At 43.3% G+C, this 19,669-nt stretch overlaps 1 protein-coding gene across 1 annotated transcript in view; it reads right to left on the bottom strand.

Moving 5' to 3' along the window:
- Positions 1-19,669, bottom strand: part of CMIP (c-Maf inducing protein) — a gene marked incomplete at its 5' end in the record, with an annotated part of 139,797 nt that overhangs the window by 33,895 nt on the left and 86,233 nt on the right. Inside the window, 2 exons of the mRNA XM_082319830.1 lie at positions 2,226-2,267; positions 3,443-3,604. Coding sequence (XP_082175956.1) covers positions 2,226-2,267; positions 3,443-3,604 — 204 coding nt within the window. The remainder of the gene's footprint in view (positions 1-2,225; positions 2,268-3,442; positions 3,605-19,669) is intronic.

Below are 19,669 nucleotides of genomic sequence, written 5' to 3'. Positions count from 1 at the left end.
ACTTATGTTGTTGTTACTTCCTCTGTAAATTAGAAAATGGTGCTAGAACAATGTATTCTCTCTATGTGATGGTGCCTTCGGGCTTTTCCAGTCTTGAGCTAAAGGGATTCCCAGTACCCATTTAAAAGTAAGACTCTAAACATAGCAGCCAGGACATTTTGTATTAAGGAACGGAACACCAGATATTTTATCTGGATGGCATCTGGAGTCTGCTTTAGTTTTTGCTCTCCCCCTCATCTCCTTAAGGATTTCAGCCCCAGTGAGACTGCTTGCAATAACTGTGTTTCACAATAGCCACTTTCACACAAAACCAGGTCAAGATTAATGTGAATTTTAACAATCAAGCCCAATCACATCTGCAAAGATCTGTTTTGGTTACACATAACGTTTGTGAAGTTTCTGTTCATTATTTGTGCCATCCTTCTGACTGTTCACTCTTCCACTGGTGGTGGTCCAGCAACAGTGGACTGACGGAGAACGCGACACTATTCAGCGAGACTAGAATACCCTCGCTACCCATCCAACACCTGAGCTAAAGATGTCCCTTGAATCCATCATCTTTTGGAGTGTTTGCTGTAGGACCTGCCAAACCACAGGAGCCATGTATTGCAAAATCACCAAGTGTTTATACCTGTCCAGTAACTGTCAGAGGATCACTGCATCAGAGACATAACTAGCTGGTTGTCAGCCTATGAAAAATGAGTTTTATCATTTCAGCCCAGTCCTTACTGAATGCAGGGAATAATCACAACAGACACTATCAAGTGGGTCACCGCTCCACCTGTACGGTCAGTGTGGAAGAATGACAGCATGAAAACAGTCTGTATTTTCCTTATGCGCACTGTGGTTAAAAGCAGAAACTTGCTGTCTCGCATTGCCCAGCTATGGCAACGTGTCCCTTCCTTACCGGGAAGGGATCAGTTGCAATACTGATCTGTGCCAGTACCATCTAGAGAAGGAAAGCTGGTTCCATCTGCATGGCAAAGCACTGCGTACTTTTAAGATACTACACACATACACAGCATTAATGATACTTCCTAAGAATAGCACAGGTTAGCTGTGTTAGCAGTGAGCTCTGAATGCCCAGAAACTGCTGTCTCCTTAATGGTTCAGGCACAACCTAGAGAAGGGCAGGACTTGAACTGAAGAAGCCATCACCTAGAACTGCTGAATAATGTAGGCCGAAAGGACCTTTGGAGGCCACTTGGTCCAACCTGCTTGCTCACAGCAGGGCCACCCTACATCTTTTATTAAAAAATTCTTCCCCCAAAACAACCAGTTGTAAGTGGAGGCCTGAATTACCCTTGGCACTAGAGTAAAATGAAAGCTGTAGCAGAGCTCAAAAAAAGTAAATGCCACTTCAGAAACTTATCTCAGTGACTGATTCCAGCTAAAACGGTATCTTAAGCGGCCGTTAAACACAATTGACACCTACTGGCAGCTACATGCCACCTTGTCATTTTGCAGAAAGAGTCACATAGACATGATACATCAGGTGGTGGTGAGGTTCTAGATTAGATTACTGGGAAAATCTCCTGGAAATTGCCAGCAACTGAAATGAAATTACAGTGATGGGGAACCAAGTTCCACCTCTGACAAACTGTTGAGATTTTACATTTTGTTGCACAAGGAAGAGAGCTGCCATTTGATTCACTTATTTCTATGTCTAAATAAATGCAACCTACAGAAAAAAGTTGAAGAGGATATTTTTATAAATCAAGTAACCAGGGGGTTAAACTGCAGTGACATGTACACATATCCACACTTACAAAAACAACCACTTGCTCACATACCATCAGCAATGGAGACATTCTGTATATGGTAGCATTAGCCCCTCAGGAAACTACTAAGCCTAAGGGTTTTATAGGGCACATCTGGAAATGATGTTTTTTGACTATTTAAAGTACATATATAGATACAAACATTGCGCTGTGTTGCCTAGTAAGGAGACCATTTTGGGACATAATTAACCCTCAACATGCTGTGCTGTCTCATATAAGTTGACAAGGAAATTTTATTGTTACTCATCTATGAAACAAGGAAAGAGGAATGGCAAAACCACACAAAAACCAGTAGAACAAATGGGTTTGATCCTGCCTAAGTTCACCAGCATTGGTGGAAATGCTTTCATGTCTGCCATACTTTACTGGGGCAGAGGCAAGCATTAACAGAAGTGTTATCAAACAATACAGATTTGTCCTCAGATTTTGACAAAAGATACTCACCACAATAATGCTCTCGTGGTCTTGAGTGGTTAAGTTGTTGTTCTGAAAGAGTTGAATAGAAGAAACGAATGAGCAAAGAATACTCTGAGTTGGTACATCAGCATACACAGTCCTCTTAGCTACCACCAGACACAAGGAGAAAGGCTCAAGACTGCAACTGCTTATTTTCAGAATAAAATTAATCAAATTAAAACAATTCTCTTAAAGAAGGTGGTATACTATCTGCTATGAGGGGCTGTGCAAGCTTCCATTTCTCCCTCAGCACCTTCAGATTCAAGCCACCCCAGCCATGAAAACTGAGCATACAAACACCAGGATGCCAGAGAAGGTCTCAATCAGCTGGGAAATTAAACCTAGCAATACATTTCTTAAAAATGTTTTCTTAAGACAGGTTGTATGTTTCTAAGAAAATTAATAAAAGGATTGTTGTGGTGTTGTGTACCATTTGTTGGTAGTAAACTAACTGCTGCAGTTTTCCTGAAATTCCTTCTTCAAACACGGAACCAGTAAAAGCCAATACATTTACTGGAAGTCACCTATGCAAAACAGTTTACTTTTGGCTTTCTCAGCAGTATGATCCATTCAGAGGTTACAAAGTTCTGAGTTGCCAAGATCTTCGCCTGCTGCAAGAAAAAAAGCTAGCAACTTTTTTGCTTATCACAAATCTTTGTACGTCAGAACTAAGACGTAAAAACCTGCTTGGCATTACACTTCCTGACCATGAAAAGTTAACTATTTGAAATAGATGCTATAAAAGGAGGATAGACATCTCTGAAGAAGGAAAATATTTTTCTTTGATGGAACTGGTAATAATAAAATAGCTGCACAATGAATTTATTGGTATATACATATTGCTTCAAGAATTATCAGTCATGCAAACAAAGCCAATGGAATAGAAGTCAAGGGGAGTTTTACCATTGACTTGAAATAAGACATGAATCAGACCCATATTAAATTTACCATAAATCAACAACAACAACAAAAAAAGCCTCAAGAGAAATGTGTTTTGTTTTGTGTCTAGAAATCTACCTAACATGGGTCAAATTCTCCTTCTCCCCAACAAGTACAAATTCCACTCAAGTCAGCTGAAGTCATGAGCAGACTCAAAGGCAGAATTTTGACAGCCCAGTTAAAATGAAACTCACGCACAAACTTTTAACTGTCTGTCTCTCTTCTAAGTGTGACAGTGTCTTGCAGGAGCACTGCTGAGGTCATACCTCTGAGAGCAGTTTTGAGACAATCTCCAGTGGTGCTTGGTGAATGGAGTCATCCTGAAGCGGAGACGTCAGCGCCATGTCCACCAGCGTCCTGATCTCCTTCAATACCACCTCCCAGCGGCTGGGGTTACTGAGCACCTTTTTGTACTTGTAAATCTTTTTCTGCAAGAAAAATGAAAAGGTCACACTGACACCGCCATAAACCCCTTGAAAAAAACTGACTGGATATGTGCTTCCTACATGCAACTGTCAAGTAGGCTGTTCTGTATTTTGAGTTTTGCCTTTTCTGTTTGCTGAAAAGCTGTACTTAAAACATTTAAATGGAAAAGAAAACCTTGTATGTCTAAACGAATTTCTTCTGTGGAAGCAATGGAAAACTGTGACTCCCTTTTTTTTATTTTAAAATAAGTTTTTAAACTCCAGATAATCTTTCTTTCCATCATCTCCTCTTGCAAACACCTTATTCCTCAGGCTAATAACAGATACCTGCTATGACACTGTTTCCAAAGCTGCAGGTCCTTTTAAAGGGAGTTAGTCATGAAGAATGGGGTGAGAGAGAGGGGCCATCAAAACATCATTCTACAGATACTTTACTCCACATTACTAATTGGTAAATTCACACTCAGAATGAATTAAAATCAATTTCATCGAAGTGAAAATTCCAGTAGACCCACAGGGTTTTTTTTTACTTCTGGCTTGAAGGATCCTGAAAAGTCATGTTATCACCGTCCAGCTGTTACAGAATCTAACTTGTGAAGTCTCCAAGTCTTCCACGCAACAGCATTTCCACGCTCAAGAAAAGCATTCCTGACTGCCTAATCCCACCTGCCCCAGTCCTCTGCATGCTCCTGCACTACTTCTGGCTGTGCCCAAGCTATTTCACCAATTGTCCCGTCCACAGACCAGCTGGATAAGCAAAAGACAATTCTTACCTCCTCAGCAGCCATGTTGCCACAAATGACTGGAATAAAGGCTGCTTTGTATTATAAATAGTATCCTTTAGAGAAAACCCACCCTCCTAAATTCCCAGAGGCGGCTTGATGAAACTCTCGAAGTTCACGGAAACGATGACGAGCGTTAAAACGCCACTCCCGACGACGACACGAAGCGCGCACCAGAACCAGGAGAGGCTTGCCAAAGCCGGCAGCGCTGGAGGCACCGCACGGCCACGGAGCTGGCAGGGAGGGAGCTCTGCTGCCTGACGGAGAGCAAGCGCCAGGACCACAGCATTTTGTTTAGCTCACATGCCCTTCCACTCCTCTCTGTGCTCGAATCTGGTCCTCTGCTCAAAGGGAAGTCAAGAAGTCTGGATACATCCTCAGGTTTATTAAACAACACAGGCTGGGCACTTCTCTGTTTACACAACAACATCAGTGTTTTGCACTAAAAATGGATCTTGCATTGCTCAGCAGCATTTCCAGGGAAATCACAAAAACTGCCCATGTCGTGCAGCTTGCAGATTCAGCTGCACATTTTGGGCTATACGTCACCAGTGTAATAAAGGCAAAGGACTTTGCAAAGGGTGAGCCTGCTTTGTTTTGTGTTGTTTTGGAGTTTTGCCGCTACCCGGCATTTCCCCCTCCACTCGCACAGGGCAGCGCCTGCGGCATGAACAGGCTGGCTCTCTGCTTATCAGCCGCTTCCTTCCCACCGTGGCAGCAGATCTAATGCTCAACAGAAAACACAGTCACCTCCGTACCCTATCCGAAACACAAGAGAAGAGAACAATACAGAAAAATACAGATTTCGGATGCCTTGGATTTGTCAACGTTGTCAGAGGGGGGAGAAGAGGGTGGCACTGGGCTGACATGTGAAGGCTGATAAAGCAGTCCAATTATCTTTTTAATTAAATTCATGCAAGTACAAAAGCACACTGGCAGTAGTTCACACTTTCAGTGCATTTTAAGCCACTGAAAAGCTAAAGGAACATGAAAACACATGCCGCAGACACTATCAAATGTGTTTGGGATTTCAGAACTGAGCAAAAATCTTTGTACTTCTGAGCTCCTTGGGGCAGAGAGGGTCCACCGGCGTTTTTAAGCTACCAGCACTACTTCTACCATCATCACAGACTTCTTGTACTCTTTAGGAAACTTGAATCAGAGAGTTTAATTTCTCTTATTCATGTAGTGCCTTTTTTTAGGGTCTTTTTGTTAGACCCGCTCCAGCACTAAATAAAACCTAAACTTCAAAGCCAACCAGCCAGCTTTGTAACTTGAAGCAACTCCTTTCTGACTAATTGAGGACACGAAACAAAGCTAGCTCAACAGATCCATTTTCCACGCTGAAATTTATTCCTTAGTCCTGTGCTACGAAGAAATCTAATTCAAAGCAGAATTCAAAGCTGGATAAAACATGGGGTGGAGGGAGCACGAGAGGGAGACCAGTGGGTTGTTGTATCCCTGCCCGCTCCGGGCTGCCCCTTACTTGGGCGAGTTACGACGTGATTTCGGAGAGCAGCTCCTTCAGCCTAAGGGACAGCTGCTGAAGGAAACCCTCTTGCCCAACAGGACGCTGCTCAGACAACCCTACCACAAATATCTTTCTTCCGCTGTCAAATCCACTCTTGCTTGGGGGGAGGGAGGAGCAAGGGAGGTTTCCTTTCCCTTTGAGAGATGTCCATTAAAAATTAAGATTCTGATGATGCTGACGTACATAAGAGAAAAGCAGCAGGAGCTGTACTCCCTGCTGTGCAAGGGAGACCTACAAAAGCTGCTGCTCGGACCAGGCAGACAGTGACTCAAAGGGAGCATCAGGGGACAGCTACCTTTGCAGACGCGCTGAGCCGACCGCAAGCAGAAAATCCAAACTCATCAGTCTCTGCTTCACGTTTTCAGCACAAAGGGTTGCGCTGCACTGATATACTGAGCTGTAATCTGCAAGCGACGTTACAGAAGTCTTGAATAATGGTGGGAAAGCGGCAGAAAATAAATAAATAAATAGAGGATCCATCCCCAAGAGGGCTGAACTCTGCTATCCTGAACCTTTGCCCATGGTTACGCCGCTGTTTTTCTCAGCAGAATGCTTTTCACTGTTGAGCGCCTTGCTGAAAGCCTCAATTAAAGCTTGAAACCTATCAGTCGGTTACAGAAGCAATTTGCTGTGTATCAGCAAGCACTCAGCCAACACTGTGCCATCTGCTCTATTCTACCTGCGCTGACTCCGGAGCAAGGAGAAACAATCACTCATGAGCTTAAAAGCAAAACTGCCTGGTAGAGACCCGTATCGGAGAACAGGCATGGCAACACGTGCAAGGAGCTCATTCCCCCTGCATGTAGGTGTAAAAGATGCCTTCAGTTGCTGAAAATACTCACGCAACATTCATCATTAATAGCACGTACAAGAAAAATACTGGGGTGGGAATCCAGTTTCACTGGGATTTCACTAAAAGCAGCAGCTCCTGCAACAATTTACGTGAGTGAAAAGAAGACATGCCAACTTGGAATTTGACCCTCCTAGTTACTGACCAGCCAGAACCACACGGCTAGTGTCATTCCAAAATCTTGCTATGCTGACTTTAAAAGCAAAACCACTGAATTTAATAAGTACCCAGAAGAAAGAGCACAGGGAATAAGTGACACTGACAGAGCATCCTTCATTCTCAAAATCACTCTAATTAATTAAGTCTTGCAGAAACCCAAAGACCTAAGTCTCAATCCTCTTTTAGAGGAGGAGGAATTAAAGTCCACATGTGAAAAATTACTTTTCCAGTGTTATTAAGCAAGCAAATGTGATAGAAATCTGTAAGCAGTGGTTTTGCCATCAGTGCTCAAAAGATCCTGAACACTGCTGTGAACAGAAAGTTCAAGATAGCCTAGGAAACTTTCAGCTTTTTAAAGTAACGTCTTCATATGTTTTTCTGTCCCATAATGGCCTCATCCTGCAGCCCTTGCTCATACACCACTTCCTTGGACAAGAATGGTAATACTGATGTAGTTGACATCTAAGAAAAATAGACTCTAATGCACAAAATTGGATGGCATGGAACAACTGCGTTTTTCAGCCCTAGCAAGACCTTTCATGTTAGGAACATCTTAAAGCAGCTGGTGCACCTGATCCAAAAAGGGCAAGATGAAGTTAGCCTTCCTGATGAGCAAATTTTATCCCTGCTTTGCTACTGGTGGCCAGGAAACGTTCTGTACTCTTGGGAACCTGTCTTCCCGTCAGCGAGCGCTATCTTCATTACATTAAAAAAATTAATTGCCAACCCTAATCCAGAACAGCCTGTTAAATTCTAGCTCTCTGCTCTTCAGCCCTTGACCGCGCAATAGCACGCAACTAATCGCTTCTTTATTGGAGAAGCCAGAGCTACTGCAGGAACGTACGCTGACTGTGAGGGCTGCGTGTGCCAGCAATTGTTTATTTCTTGCTGAGCAACGAGGGCAGTTCCAGCAAAAGGGAAAAGGTCAACCTCCCGCACAGAGGTCCTCCCCAGCTCATCGCGGGGATGGCTGAGCCAAGCTAGTGTTACAGTTTAACGTGGACAGCGCTTACGTAAAATGGAGGTGCCTCTTGCTAGATGCAAATGTACAGAGGAAAAAAAGCACAAAGAGCAGACTCCAGAACGGTTTTCTCCACTGCAGCAGAACATTTTGTTAAAACGCTGCACAACAAGAAACAGGAAGAGTTGCTTGTGATGTTCAACACACGTGCTTGGCTTGTCCTACAAAGCACAGGAGCTGTACCATGTATTCTTGAGCACCACCTGCCGGCATTTTGTCTATTAACTCCTTACCTTCATGAAAACAAAGACGGCATGGCACCCCCAGAACTCAGCTAGATCCATATCCTGCTTTTAACACTAGCAGGCATCACTTACTTCACGGTATTCTGAAAAGTACGTAAGAATAACTTGTTGCTAACAGAAGTTTCCCTGATAGCCAGAGACGGACTTAAATCCCCAGGTGGATCTACTGAAAGCCTTCTGAACTAAGTTCCTACTTGCAACATTTACCAATATGAAGAAAAAAGGCCGCTTACCTGAAAAGACTAAGTCTATAGAAAGTCCCATTCCAGGCAAAGGGCTGGGACCAGGACAAGATTATAGAAACTTTTCCAAACCGGGGACTTCAGATTGCTTATGCTGCAGTAATCAACCTCTTCACAACCTTCTGAAGGTTTTGCACAGAAAGACTAATGTGCTGCTCTCTAAAATAGCTGCAAAACAGCAGCAGCAAACTTTTGCACTCTACCATGTTTTCAGGTCAAGGCATTTTCTGCATTTTTCATTTCACTCCGTGCTAAATGTTGAAGCGCATAAACTTCTCTGCTTTGGTTGCTTCTCTGAATGCTCACCTTGGCCGAGGCTCACTTGCCCACAAGCTCCTTGCCACAGGCTGGAGAACTGGAGGGAAATATTATAAGCTAGACACTTCCCGATTCTCACTCAGTTAAGGTCTAAGTAACACTTCATTTTTTGTCAATTTATATAAAAAACATCCTGATGAAATCGCCATTACTTATTGCACTGAGATTGGCACCCATGAATGTATGCCTTGAATAAATATATCAAGTGACAGTCTGCACTGACCAGCTCATGGTCTTGATGATTGAAGACAAGGAGAAACAGAGCAAGAAAACCGAGGTGATTTCCTTGAGGTCATATGGCAAGTCAAACCAGAGCAGAACGGAGGTATTCTGATTCTCAGGCCTCCATGCAAATCACTAAATCATGGCACCCCTAAGTAGAAGCACCACCGACATGCACTGGGGCTGCAGCAAGCAAATTGAATGTTGATACCCTGTTGCTGTGCTTCCCCATCACATCATCTTTCCCCACCTCCTTTTTCAGTCTACATTTGTTCACTTAGTTTTTTCACACCAGTGTCTACCAACTTGGTTGAGATCTCAGCTAATCCAGGCAAGAACCCCCAAACACTTAGATGAGTGCTGTTTCAAAGCCGACAGAGTTCAATGGGTTCAGCAAGTGATGACGTGGGTTCGGCTGTTACTAATGCACAAGCTGGAACAACCACACAGATGCCTCCCGCAGGTGCAGAGTTTGTCCTTTGCTCAGATACCACTGTGACACTACCACCGCAAAGTAAAAGCATGCTGAAATGAACAAAATTTTAAAAGGACGAAACACGGACGAAACACATTTCGGCTTGGACCAAGAGAAGTGCAAAGTGGAAGTGGGACCAGGGGGCTCACAGGGCAGCCTCCTCACTCACCTCCCAGCATGACACTGGGCAGCTGCGACATTAATGCACTGAAGAACTTGCTCACGAAGTGTATTATATATCTATCTATCTATATATCTCCACTTCCTTTGCACACAGCTGTCACCTGACTGACCATCCTTCTGGGCTTCTGCTCTCCGATGTGCTCATGACTACTGCAAAGATATCATAGAATCATAGAATCGTTAAGGTTGGAAAAGACCCTTAAGATCATTGAGTCCAACCGTTAACCTATCCTTCAGCAACAAGGGGGGATGAGAGGATGGGAAGGGAAGATTATTCCATCCAAGGAAAAAAAGAAAACTAAAACCACTGGACAAGCAGATCTTAAATTTATGGGCTCCACTGAAGACAAACCTGCATGCAAATACAGCGTGTGTGCCTCCAAAAACTGAAAGCAACTCAAAAATTGTGGCTTCCTTCTAGCCCCCTAAGCTGGGAGGGAAGAGGTCGTCTTTGGTAGACCTTCCCACTACCAAGCAGAGAAACTGGGCTTTGTTTTTGCTGGTGTCTTGTCTTTCTCTCAAATCCCTGCATACAGCCCTTTGGTCACTAAGATGCAGGAACGCAGCTGGCCGATCCAAACCCAGCTCTCCCTTAGCCATGCATTCGAGATGCCGTTTCCCCAGCTAGAAAACGCAAAAGGCCAACTGTGGCTTCAGCTGCACTTTGCATGGGCTAATGCGGTTACTATCGTAATCAGACCTGTCCACAGGGGAGACATTTTTTGGCACGGCTGACATTGATGCATTCCCTGAAACCCTCCATCCCTGCTTCCATTTCCTTTTGGCAAACACTCCCATTCTTCAGGCCCCAGTTCCAGCACCAGCTTTACACTTCAGGTTGGCAAAACATCAGCTTTCATCCTGCACACAGCAACTGCTGTTCCGTATTTTTCGTATCGGAGCCAAGCTGGGGTTTGTTTTTAATGTTGCTTTGGCTATGCGGAATTTCACTATGACTGCAGATACGTTTCTAGCAGAAGCACAAGCCACTCCCTACTTGCAAAAAGCATTGGTAGAAACACAGCTGCGATCTTGGGTTGCAAATCCCATGTAACATCTCCCCAAAAGAAGAAATATTTTAAAATATGTTGTCCATGGGCATTTAGGTGTTCTGTTTTGGTTTTTTTGTTTGTTTGTTTTGGTTTTTTTTTTGTTTTTTTTTTTTTTTTTAAAGCAAGTCACACAACACCTTTTCCTCCTGATCTTGGGCAGGAGGAAAAACTTCAACAACTTCAATACACTTGAACAATACAGTTGTCCCACATGTACAGGAAAGATCTGCCCTAACTGCAGGCTGGTGGGGTTCACAAACCCTCCTGAGTTGCTTTAAACTCTTATGCAGAATGAGTGAGAAAAACCTTCACATAGAGGTTGCTGGATTCACACAATTAGGGCAGGAGCCAGACACCCTGCTTGATCTACAGCACTTTAACAGCCTCTGACTCATCATCAGAGGGAAGGTTTCAAACATGTTTAGGCACAACTACCTCCTCCTCTTGCAGGACCTCGCTGCTAGCTGCTGCAGCATTTTTGGCCCTTTTCTCCAGAGCAGCAAACGCTCAACACGGACACTGTCTGGACGTCGGGATCTCAGTGTTCTGGCACAACCCACAGTTTCCAGAGGGGTGCGAGTCTGACGTGCTCCTGTATTTGAGATTATGCAGTATGAGCTGGAGTCAGCAAAATCATGTTCCATTTAAAAAAAAAAAAAAAAAAAAAAAAAAAAAAAAAAAAAGAGCAGACTACTAGATGAAAAGCAGGAAGATGTGTACCATGTATACTCCACACTTGCCAAAACCTTCAGTGGACTAACTGCATTGCAGTGCGTGGAGGGTGGGGGGAGGAATAGTATTAAATAAACAAACTATAGCAGACACTGTATGACTGTGGAGTTTAGCATGCATCAACCAGAAGGCAGAAGACACAAAGCACTGTGACATTAACTGCCAGTGAGGTGCGTTCCTTGCTGTGTGCTTCTCTGTGCAGGGATCTACCATTTCTGACTGCATTACAGAGTGCTTCTGACACCAAGCTGAACCGATCCAGGTTCCTAATACCTTTACATTCACGCACTTTATATTCCACACATGATGGCCGTGTCTGTGGAACATAGTCCTTGGCATCCACCAGCTCTCAGCCTGCAGTGGGAATAAATGACTTTGCCACTGCAGAGAAGAGATAGTGCGTAGGAAAAAAAGAACATGCACAATCTTATCGTCATTGCACTTTGACCAGGTCTGCCAAAGAAAAACCTGTGCACAAGGCCACCGTGGAGCATAGCCAGGCAGCATACCTGCTGTGCAGAAACCCCCCCTCTGACACTACACCCTTCAGATCCCACTCAGGCACGAGAGAGCTGGTCATCACCAGGAAAACAGGACGCTGCTTCGTCTGCAAGGCTGCAAAACATATGCCAGTAATTTCAGGTGCGTAAGAACTCTGACCGGAAGAACTTACCACCTGAGAAACCACCTCAAATTAGGATTAAGCAGCTACTAACGCTACACATTGTAGTAACTGCTAACAAAAGATAATCTCTGAAAGATAATCCACCCCCCTTCTATTTTCCGGGAAATGCCAGTAAGCTTAGGTAGCACGGAGTAGCACACAAAGCAATTATTTCTTCCCAGATATGCAAACCGGATTAAAAAGCCACGTCATCCCTTTTCCTTATTACTCTCCACTGCTAGCAACGGGCACCCTCGGCTTTTCCTGCCCTCCTCCCCTCTCACCAGTCAGCAAAACCTTCCAAATGGACATTTACCCACCTGTTTCACTTTCTCCTCCTTGGCAAATGTATTATTTTGCTGAGTTTCTAGCATTTCAACACCATAAATGGCTTTGAAATTGGCTTCTCTCTCTTGTGCACCTGCATCATCGATGTCGTCAGCAAGAGAGATGTGCACGGCTCGAGGAACATGTTTGTGTCAGAAAGCTGCTGCAGAGCCTTAGGGAGAGCACAGATACTGGATACTGATGTGATGCTTGCAAGCATCTTAAAAGGGACTTCAGAAAAGCAGGGTATTTCTGTCTTCAGATCACTGGGCTTTGGAGCTCTGAATTTTCCAGTTTCTCACAGGGAGATACCAGATTTCAGAGCAGCATTTGCATCTGAAAGTCCCATCACTTACATCGCATCTTGTTGCGCCACATCAGCACAAAACCCCAAACCTCCTGCAACTCTTTAGCCTACCAAAATGCCACTGAATCTCTGCAATTTGCTTACTTTCTTTCTCCTTTGTACAAATGCTGCGTGACGTGCAAGACTGAACCAAGTCTCGCAGCGTTCAGTTTTCCGACCCCAAGGTCCCTCGCAGAGAATCAGAGATCACTGGGGTGCTACCAAAACCGCTGCCCGTCTCATCTCCAGAGATGGGCCGATGCAAATAAGTCATTCACAACAACCCCGTTGTCCTTGATGGATCTTGCCTCTGGTCACACAGCCTAATCTAGTATTCCCATCTCAAATACTACAGTAAAGAGCACCAGAGACCAGGCTATGGTAAATAGCTGTGATGCAATGGCTTCTGAATGAAGACAGGGGAATGACAAGCATACTTTTACTAGCATTGTTTTCTGATATATTTTTTCTGATTTTGAAACAATCACTATTCTGGGAAAAAAAGACAAAGAGGTGTGACAGACAAGCTGAACATGTGACTTAGAGCAAGAGCTAGGGCAGATGATACAGGCTGTGACACTTGCAACATACTGTTTAAGGGGGTTTTGTGAGTATCAGCAGCAGTTTTATAATCCTCTAATACATTATGTACACTGTGATGCACTCAACACACTAATTATATTGGAAGAAATAAACATAAGGACAAAACTGTGCAAGAAAGTAAAGAAAAATTTAAAACAATGCCTAGATGCCCTTTGCTCCTTCAGGCTCATGTAGGTCTTCTGACACCGACAGTCCTCATAACATCCATAATGCAGAACTGGGCCCCAAGACAGCAGCTTAACGAGGCACTTAGCACGTGTCAACTCCCAGAGTTAGGCTTTTACACCCAATGCATCGTGCAAGGAGGATAATTACACTCCTGGGAGAGACTACCAGTCTTGTCCTGTCTTCATAAGAGATCTCCTAAAAACAGATTTTTCTGCAGCTAGGAATCTGAACGAGAGACTAATTGTGGTGCAGCTCTATACTATGACAGCTATAGAGAAGTTATAATTTGGTGAAACTAGTGGTCACCATGACCTGGAAGTCCTGAATTGCAAAGAATTAGTCATAAGGTCAGCCCTGGAATAATGCGGAGGAGCAATTCGCCAGGGCAAAAACTGAGGATCCTTCTTGGCCAGCAGTTCAGCATTCCTGAGAAGCAACATACTCCAGCAATTGTATTTACTGCTCTTCAGAGCCGAGACCTAAGTACACAATAACAAGCTGACCTGTTTATTCAGCTGTTTTTGACACCCCTCTATCTTCAGACCTAATATTAGTTTGAATAGGATAGCATCCAAGTCTAGAGGGGAAAATTTAGAGCTGGTCCTGACTTAGCTAAAGCAAGATAGAAAATAACTATCTAGTTTCTACTCAGATTTCACCACTAGGCCATTAACTGCCTTGAGTTCTGTCTCCTTAAAAAAGTCTGTTTTGGCAATGCAGGAGGCAGCTATGGGTATACAAACCATGCGTGCATATGGCTAGATGAGGGCGCAGCAGCTCAGAGCAGCAGCTCAGATCCAGGCTGGCATCTCAGCATGTTGCTGAGAGCCTCTTTTGGTTGGACAAAGTGCTGTGCTGACACAGATATGCAGCTCCCAGATTTAAACTGATTCATGTTAAGCCAATGCAGAGCACAGACGATGATCAGCCACCGCTGCAGACGTACCTTACGGGAGGAGCCTGTTCCAATGTCCCCCAGAAAGAGTGAGGTATTTTCCTGATGCAAAGGCAGTGAAAGTGATTTTGTTCAAAATACTTAAAAAACTAACCACTCTACCCGTTCCAGTTCTTAAGACATCACCAGTGACTGATAAAAAATAAGAGAAGAAACTTTCTGTCTAGATCCAGTTCTGTCAACATCTTGTCTGTTCTTCATCTATTCATTTCCACTTCCCAAAGCAAGATCAATGCCTTTCTGCTGCTGATAGCAGTCACCTCTAGCAAACTGAGATCTCAGAAACAGAAAACAAAGCCAAGATTTTTCAAGTCACTTCTGATAACAGATGGCCTAAGACTGCCAAACTTGCACGGGAAAATGAGGGAACTGATGGACTTCATGTGCTCATGTCTTAAGGAAAAAAAAACAAAACACAAACAACCAAAAAACCACACACAAAAAAACCCCCCTCCCCACCAAAAAAGTAGTAGGGGAGAAAACTACAAAAAATAAACATTATGGAAATAAAAGGCTGCCAGTATGATGAGATCTCCATGCTGTAGCTCCTGAATTTGCAGTAAGGCTGCTCAGGCTAGAGACTGGGCAGTATTGTCAATCACCACATGAAGAGCAAGGGGATGTCACTGGAGAGCCCCATGCAGTCAGACACAGCTGCATTTCACGTTACCTCTTAAATACAAAATAAGAACAAATCTTGGCAGTAAACATCAACCTAACCATGAAAGGGTGCATCAGGAACTGAAAAATGCCAAGATCTATTTTTAGTCCCACTATGGTCACTAGAAAGCTCTAATTGGTACCAGCTTCTCTTCTTGGCAACGCAGATCCATTAACACACCACTTGGACCCTGCCTCTGTTCCCTACGAAGTACAAAGTCTGGTCTGAAACTCCATCAGGATGCTCAAAGTCATGCAGGGAAGAGGCTCTGGCTATCTTAAAAACCTGTTCATGGTCTCCCACAACTGGTACCTGTGCATTTCACAGGAAGAGTAAAACCACCAGCCAAAAATTTGTGGCCTGCCTTTTATCCATCAAAGAAACTTGCTCCTCCAAAACTTCTGTGTTGTCAAAGTCCACAATGCTTTCAAAGCCCTGAGGCTTTGAAAGGCAAAACTTAATTCCACAGCTTAGGTTCTCATCAATATATTATTGACTCGTATACAGACACAAAAGGAAAAAGAAAAATATGAAGGGAAAAAAGCCATCGTTGGCCTAATTGTATGATATTTATTGCTTCACCTCAAAATAACAGAAAATGGGAACTTCTGTGTTCTGTGAAAATACCTCAGGTTTTCAGCTAAAGAAAGCAAAGAAACAGCCAAGGCAACTACAGTTGTGTGTGCTGTGTAACCACCAAAGAGACAGTCTGAAGTCCAGGAACTACCACTCCAAAGAACTGCTGAGCTCTTTGAATAATATTTTCACTATGCAGTACAGCACATGGCTATTGAATTGTCACAGGGTATCAAAACTTCCTCTCTCAGATCATAAATTAGGTGATTAAACACAAATGACAGACATGGGCCTTTTCAACCATAACCCATGTGATTTTTTCCTGATCTCGTAGTTTTAAGGCATGATATACCGAGATTTAAGACTATAAATTTCTTTAATGTCATCATTTAAATTCTATATAAACCCCACTCCTGTATCAGCACTATTTTTAATCATTACCATGGTGACAAAACCGTAAAGGTGCTTTACACAAGGAAAGCTTTACCACACTTTCAAGAATGGTTTCTCTCAACTTAATTTTTTGCAGTTTTAAAGCACAGAAAAATAACTCCCTCTGAACTTTCACCGTTAGATAAAAAAACCTGATACTCACCTGCAGCTATTGTATAAAAAAAATATTTGGTACTAATGGACAAGGAATTCATAACCTGGACACAGTAAAGACCAGAGAGTATATCGTCATTCGGGTCAAGTATGACTTTATAGGACAGTCAACCCCTTTGCAATTAATAGGGCTGCTTGTGCATAGAAGTATCTATTTCCTGAAGACACAGATACAACAATCCCTATGAGAACCAGGGAAATATTAATCCAAAATTGAAGTTTTTGAATGAAGGCCAACATTGCTTGTTTTAGCATTCAATGCAAAATGTTTGCAAATCCCAAATGACAGCATTGTTCCAGTTTCCCAATTCATGGGAACCGAAACATGGAGTCTGTGTAGAAAATGAATTTTAAAACAAAGGTAATGTGATTGTTGACTACAAGTCAGGGGTGCGTAGGCATGCTGGGCTGCACGAGCACGAGGACAGACAGCAGGATGAAGGAGGTGACTGCTCCCCTCCGCTCAGTACTTGGGAGACCACAGGTGAATACTGTGCCTGGTTTGCGCCTTCACAGCTCAGCCGTACGGGCTCTCAGCAACCTCGTATGACTTCGAAGTATACCCTGCATCGAGTGAGGAAAAGGGCGGCGTGGGTGGGGAGGGGACCAGATGATGTTCAAAGGTCCCTTCCAACCTAAACAATTCTACAATTAACACATTTGCCCTGTCCATGCTATCAAATGGGCAAACCCCCTACCCAAGCAGCACTACTCATTAGGGGACAGTCGAGCACTGGTTAATAGCATCAGTAGGAAAGACAAGGTATAGGCAAGCCTTTCTACAAGATCTAGGTCAGAGGCGCACAAAGCTCAGCTTGAGTCATGCTTCATGCTTTGCTGCAGACCTAGGTCTGTTCTTTCTGTAGTGTGTCAATTCAGGACATTCCCCCAAAGGCCGTCAACTGACATGTTTCATTGCTGCATCATTCAGCTAACTACAAAACACAAGCAACCCACATCCCACAATGAGGGCGGTGTTCAGAGTTTACTATCAAGCATACTAAAAAATGCAACATGCCTTGTGTAACCTTTAGATGTATTCCCCCAATAAATGTAAATCTATACCTGTACTCCATATCGCAAGAGAAGACCTAACGACACCTGGAGAAGACCTCACTGATGTCTTTTTTAATTCAAGTGCAACATGTGACTAAATTAGTCAAGCGGGTCTTTTAATGACTAATACTTTAAGCATGTGGTGTAGCAGGGCTCAACGTTTTCTACAGAGGATGGTACCTCTATGTACTCAGCACTATACAAATACACAGAAAATCCTCAGCCCAAGGACGGCAAGATATAAACAAGCAACAAAGTAGATGGATGGTGTCTGGGAAAATGCCAGGGGCACATATTTGCTTATTTGTGTGTCCCCCAAAATTACTAGTCACAGTACCCCTCAAAGCCAAGCTTAGCTGTATTCATCCCCTACAGAAGTGGTTGGTTACCACTGTATCTAGCCTAGATCCAGAAAAGGCAAGGAACTGCATGTGTTATTCCCTTTTGTATATTCACAGAAAGTGTTGTTATCTTTATTGATACACTGTTACGACTTATCAGCTTCCAAATACCAAAGATTACATATCATGGTTTCAATCCAACCTCCTTGGTTGAAAGGAACATTCCTTACACAAATGGATTAATGATTTGTTTATGTTTGAGGATCTGGACAGTTGTTAACATGTTCTGTTTATTCTCTGGACAAAGATCGTTTGGCTTAGCTATAACCCAAAGGAAATCAGGATTTCTAAAAATAGGCTGAGGTGGCCAATAATCCTTCAGGAGTTGTGATACACACCGATATCCAGATTAAATGAGGAATTATGAGTAACCCTTAGTGGGAGGGTTTGAAACGGAAAACCCAAAGAGAAAATTACTACATAAGGAACAGCCTGTCCCTACATCCATGCTCTCTTCAATGAGCGCAGTATTCAAGGAGAAAGTTGCATCTAAAAAGCTGTGTAAGCATCTTGACAGCTAGTTAGTTGGATGACACATAAAACCTCTTGGAGCTGGATCTAAAACATGGATAATTACGTGTTTGGTTTTCTTTTATTTCTGTTTATCTGTAGCATCTCCTTTACTATTCTCTGGGCTGCAGAAATTATTATTGATATTTATTTCAATGTTTGTCTCTAGAACAAAAATTATTTCCAGGGTGCTGGCTGGCAAACTGAATTCCCACAGCGTGTTAATCCTTAAAACTGCACCACATAAAAGCTCTCTCACAGACCTTAGCACCTTCATACAAGACCAAAGGATAACCAGTATGTGCCTGAACCTAAAGAGCTTCCCCAAATATTTAACAATACAGCTATTCACTGGACTTAGCCATTTTCCAGGTAGCTCAGAGTACATGCAGCATCGGACTCCCAAGGCTTGAAGCACAGAAAAAGGAGCCAGAAGGACACTGATCGAATATGAACCTGCTCCCACAATTGTAATTTAAGTATTCCTGTTTTAAGATCAAGGGCGGCAAACTCCACTGCTGGAAACTCTCAGAATATCAGTGTGCCATCTGTAAAATGGGTTCCTCCAGCCTTTTTTGGGCGGGGGGGGGGAAGTGAAGGTCTCCTGCTCCACCTATATCTGGTGCCTAGTACAGTGGAGCCCTGGGTTCAGCTGGACCCCCTAAATGCTTCCACCACACAAGTACAAACAACAACAAGCTCATCTCTGTTGAATGTCTTCCCCCTGAAGAACTGCTTCAGCTATCTGCAACAGTTTGCATCTGTGTTCTACATGCCCGCAGAAATGTTTTGACCTATTATTTGTAAGACCACTGGACAAATATATCATTCATCAGCACAACCACCCAATTATAATACAGCTGCGGCGATCTCTCTGCCAGCTGGTGCTTTGTGTAAATGACCCATTCCAGAAGAATAGGCTTCCTGTTTTTTCGTGGGTTCCCTCACTACCTGCTTAATCATCAAACCATACAAATTATGGAGTGAGACGAACCTTGGCACCTGGCTCTTAAAGTCATAGGCTATGGTGCTAGTAAAGTGATAAACTTCACTAGGGTAGACCACAAAACTGCAGTCCTCCACCCTCCTTAGAGATACACCGCTTGTCTTGTCTCTTAGTTCTGTTGTGATTTCACTTAAACCGGCCAAATATCAACCAAAGTAAGGAGCAGAAAGTTACCAGGTGCTCTTCCTCTGAACTATTAAGCAACAAAACCCATCAAAACTATCTCCATTTTAGCAAGGAGGAATTTGTTAGTGTAAAGTACCTGGGCAGTGACTAAACCACGTCACTGTTCTTATGGGAAAAAGCTACTTGCTATTCTTGGTAAAGGGAAGGTCTTTCAAATCAAGATAATGTTTCACTTGTTTTTCAGAAACGAA

This window comes from Platalea leucorodia, assembly GCF_965183815.1.
Source record: "Platalea leucorodia genome assembly, chromosome: 8".
NCBI lineage: Eukaryota > Metazoa > Chordata > Aves > Pelecaniformes > Threskiornithidae > Platalea > Platalea leucorodia.
The sequence above is the reverse complement of the archived record's forward strand: the minus strand, read 5'-3'. Positions and strand labels throughout refer to the sequence as shown.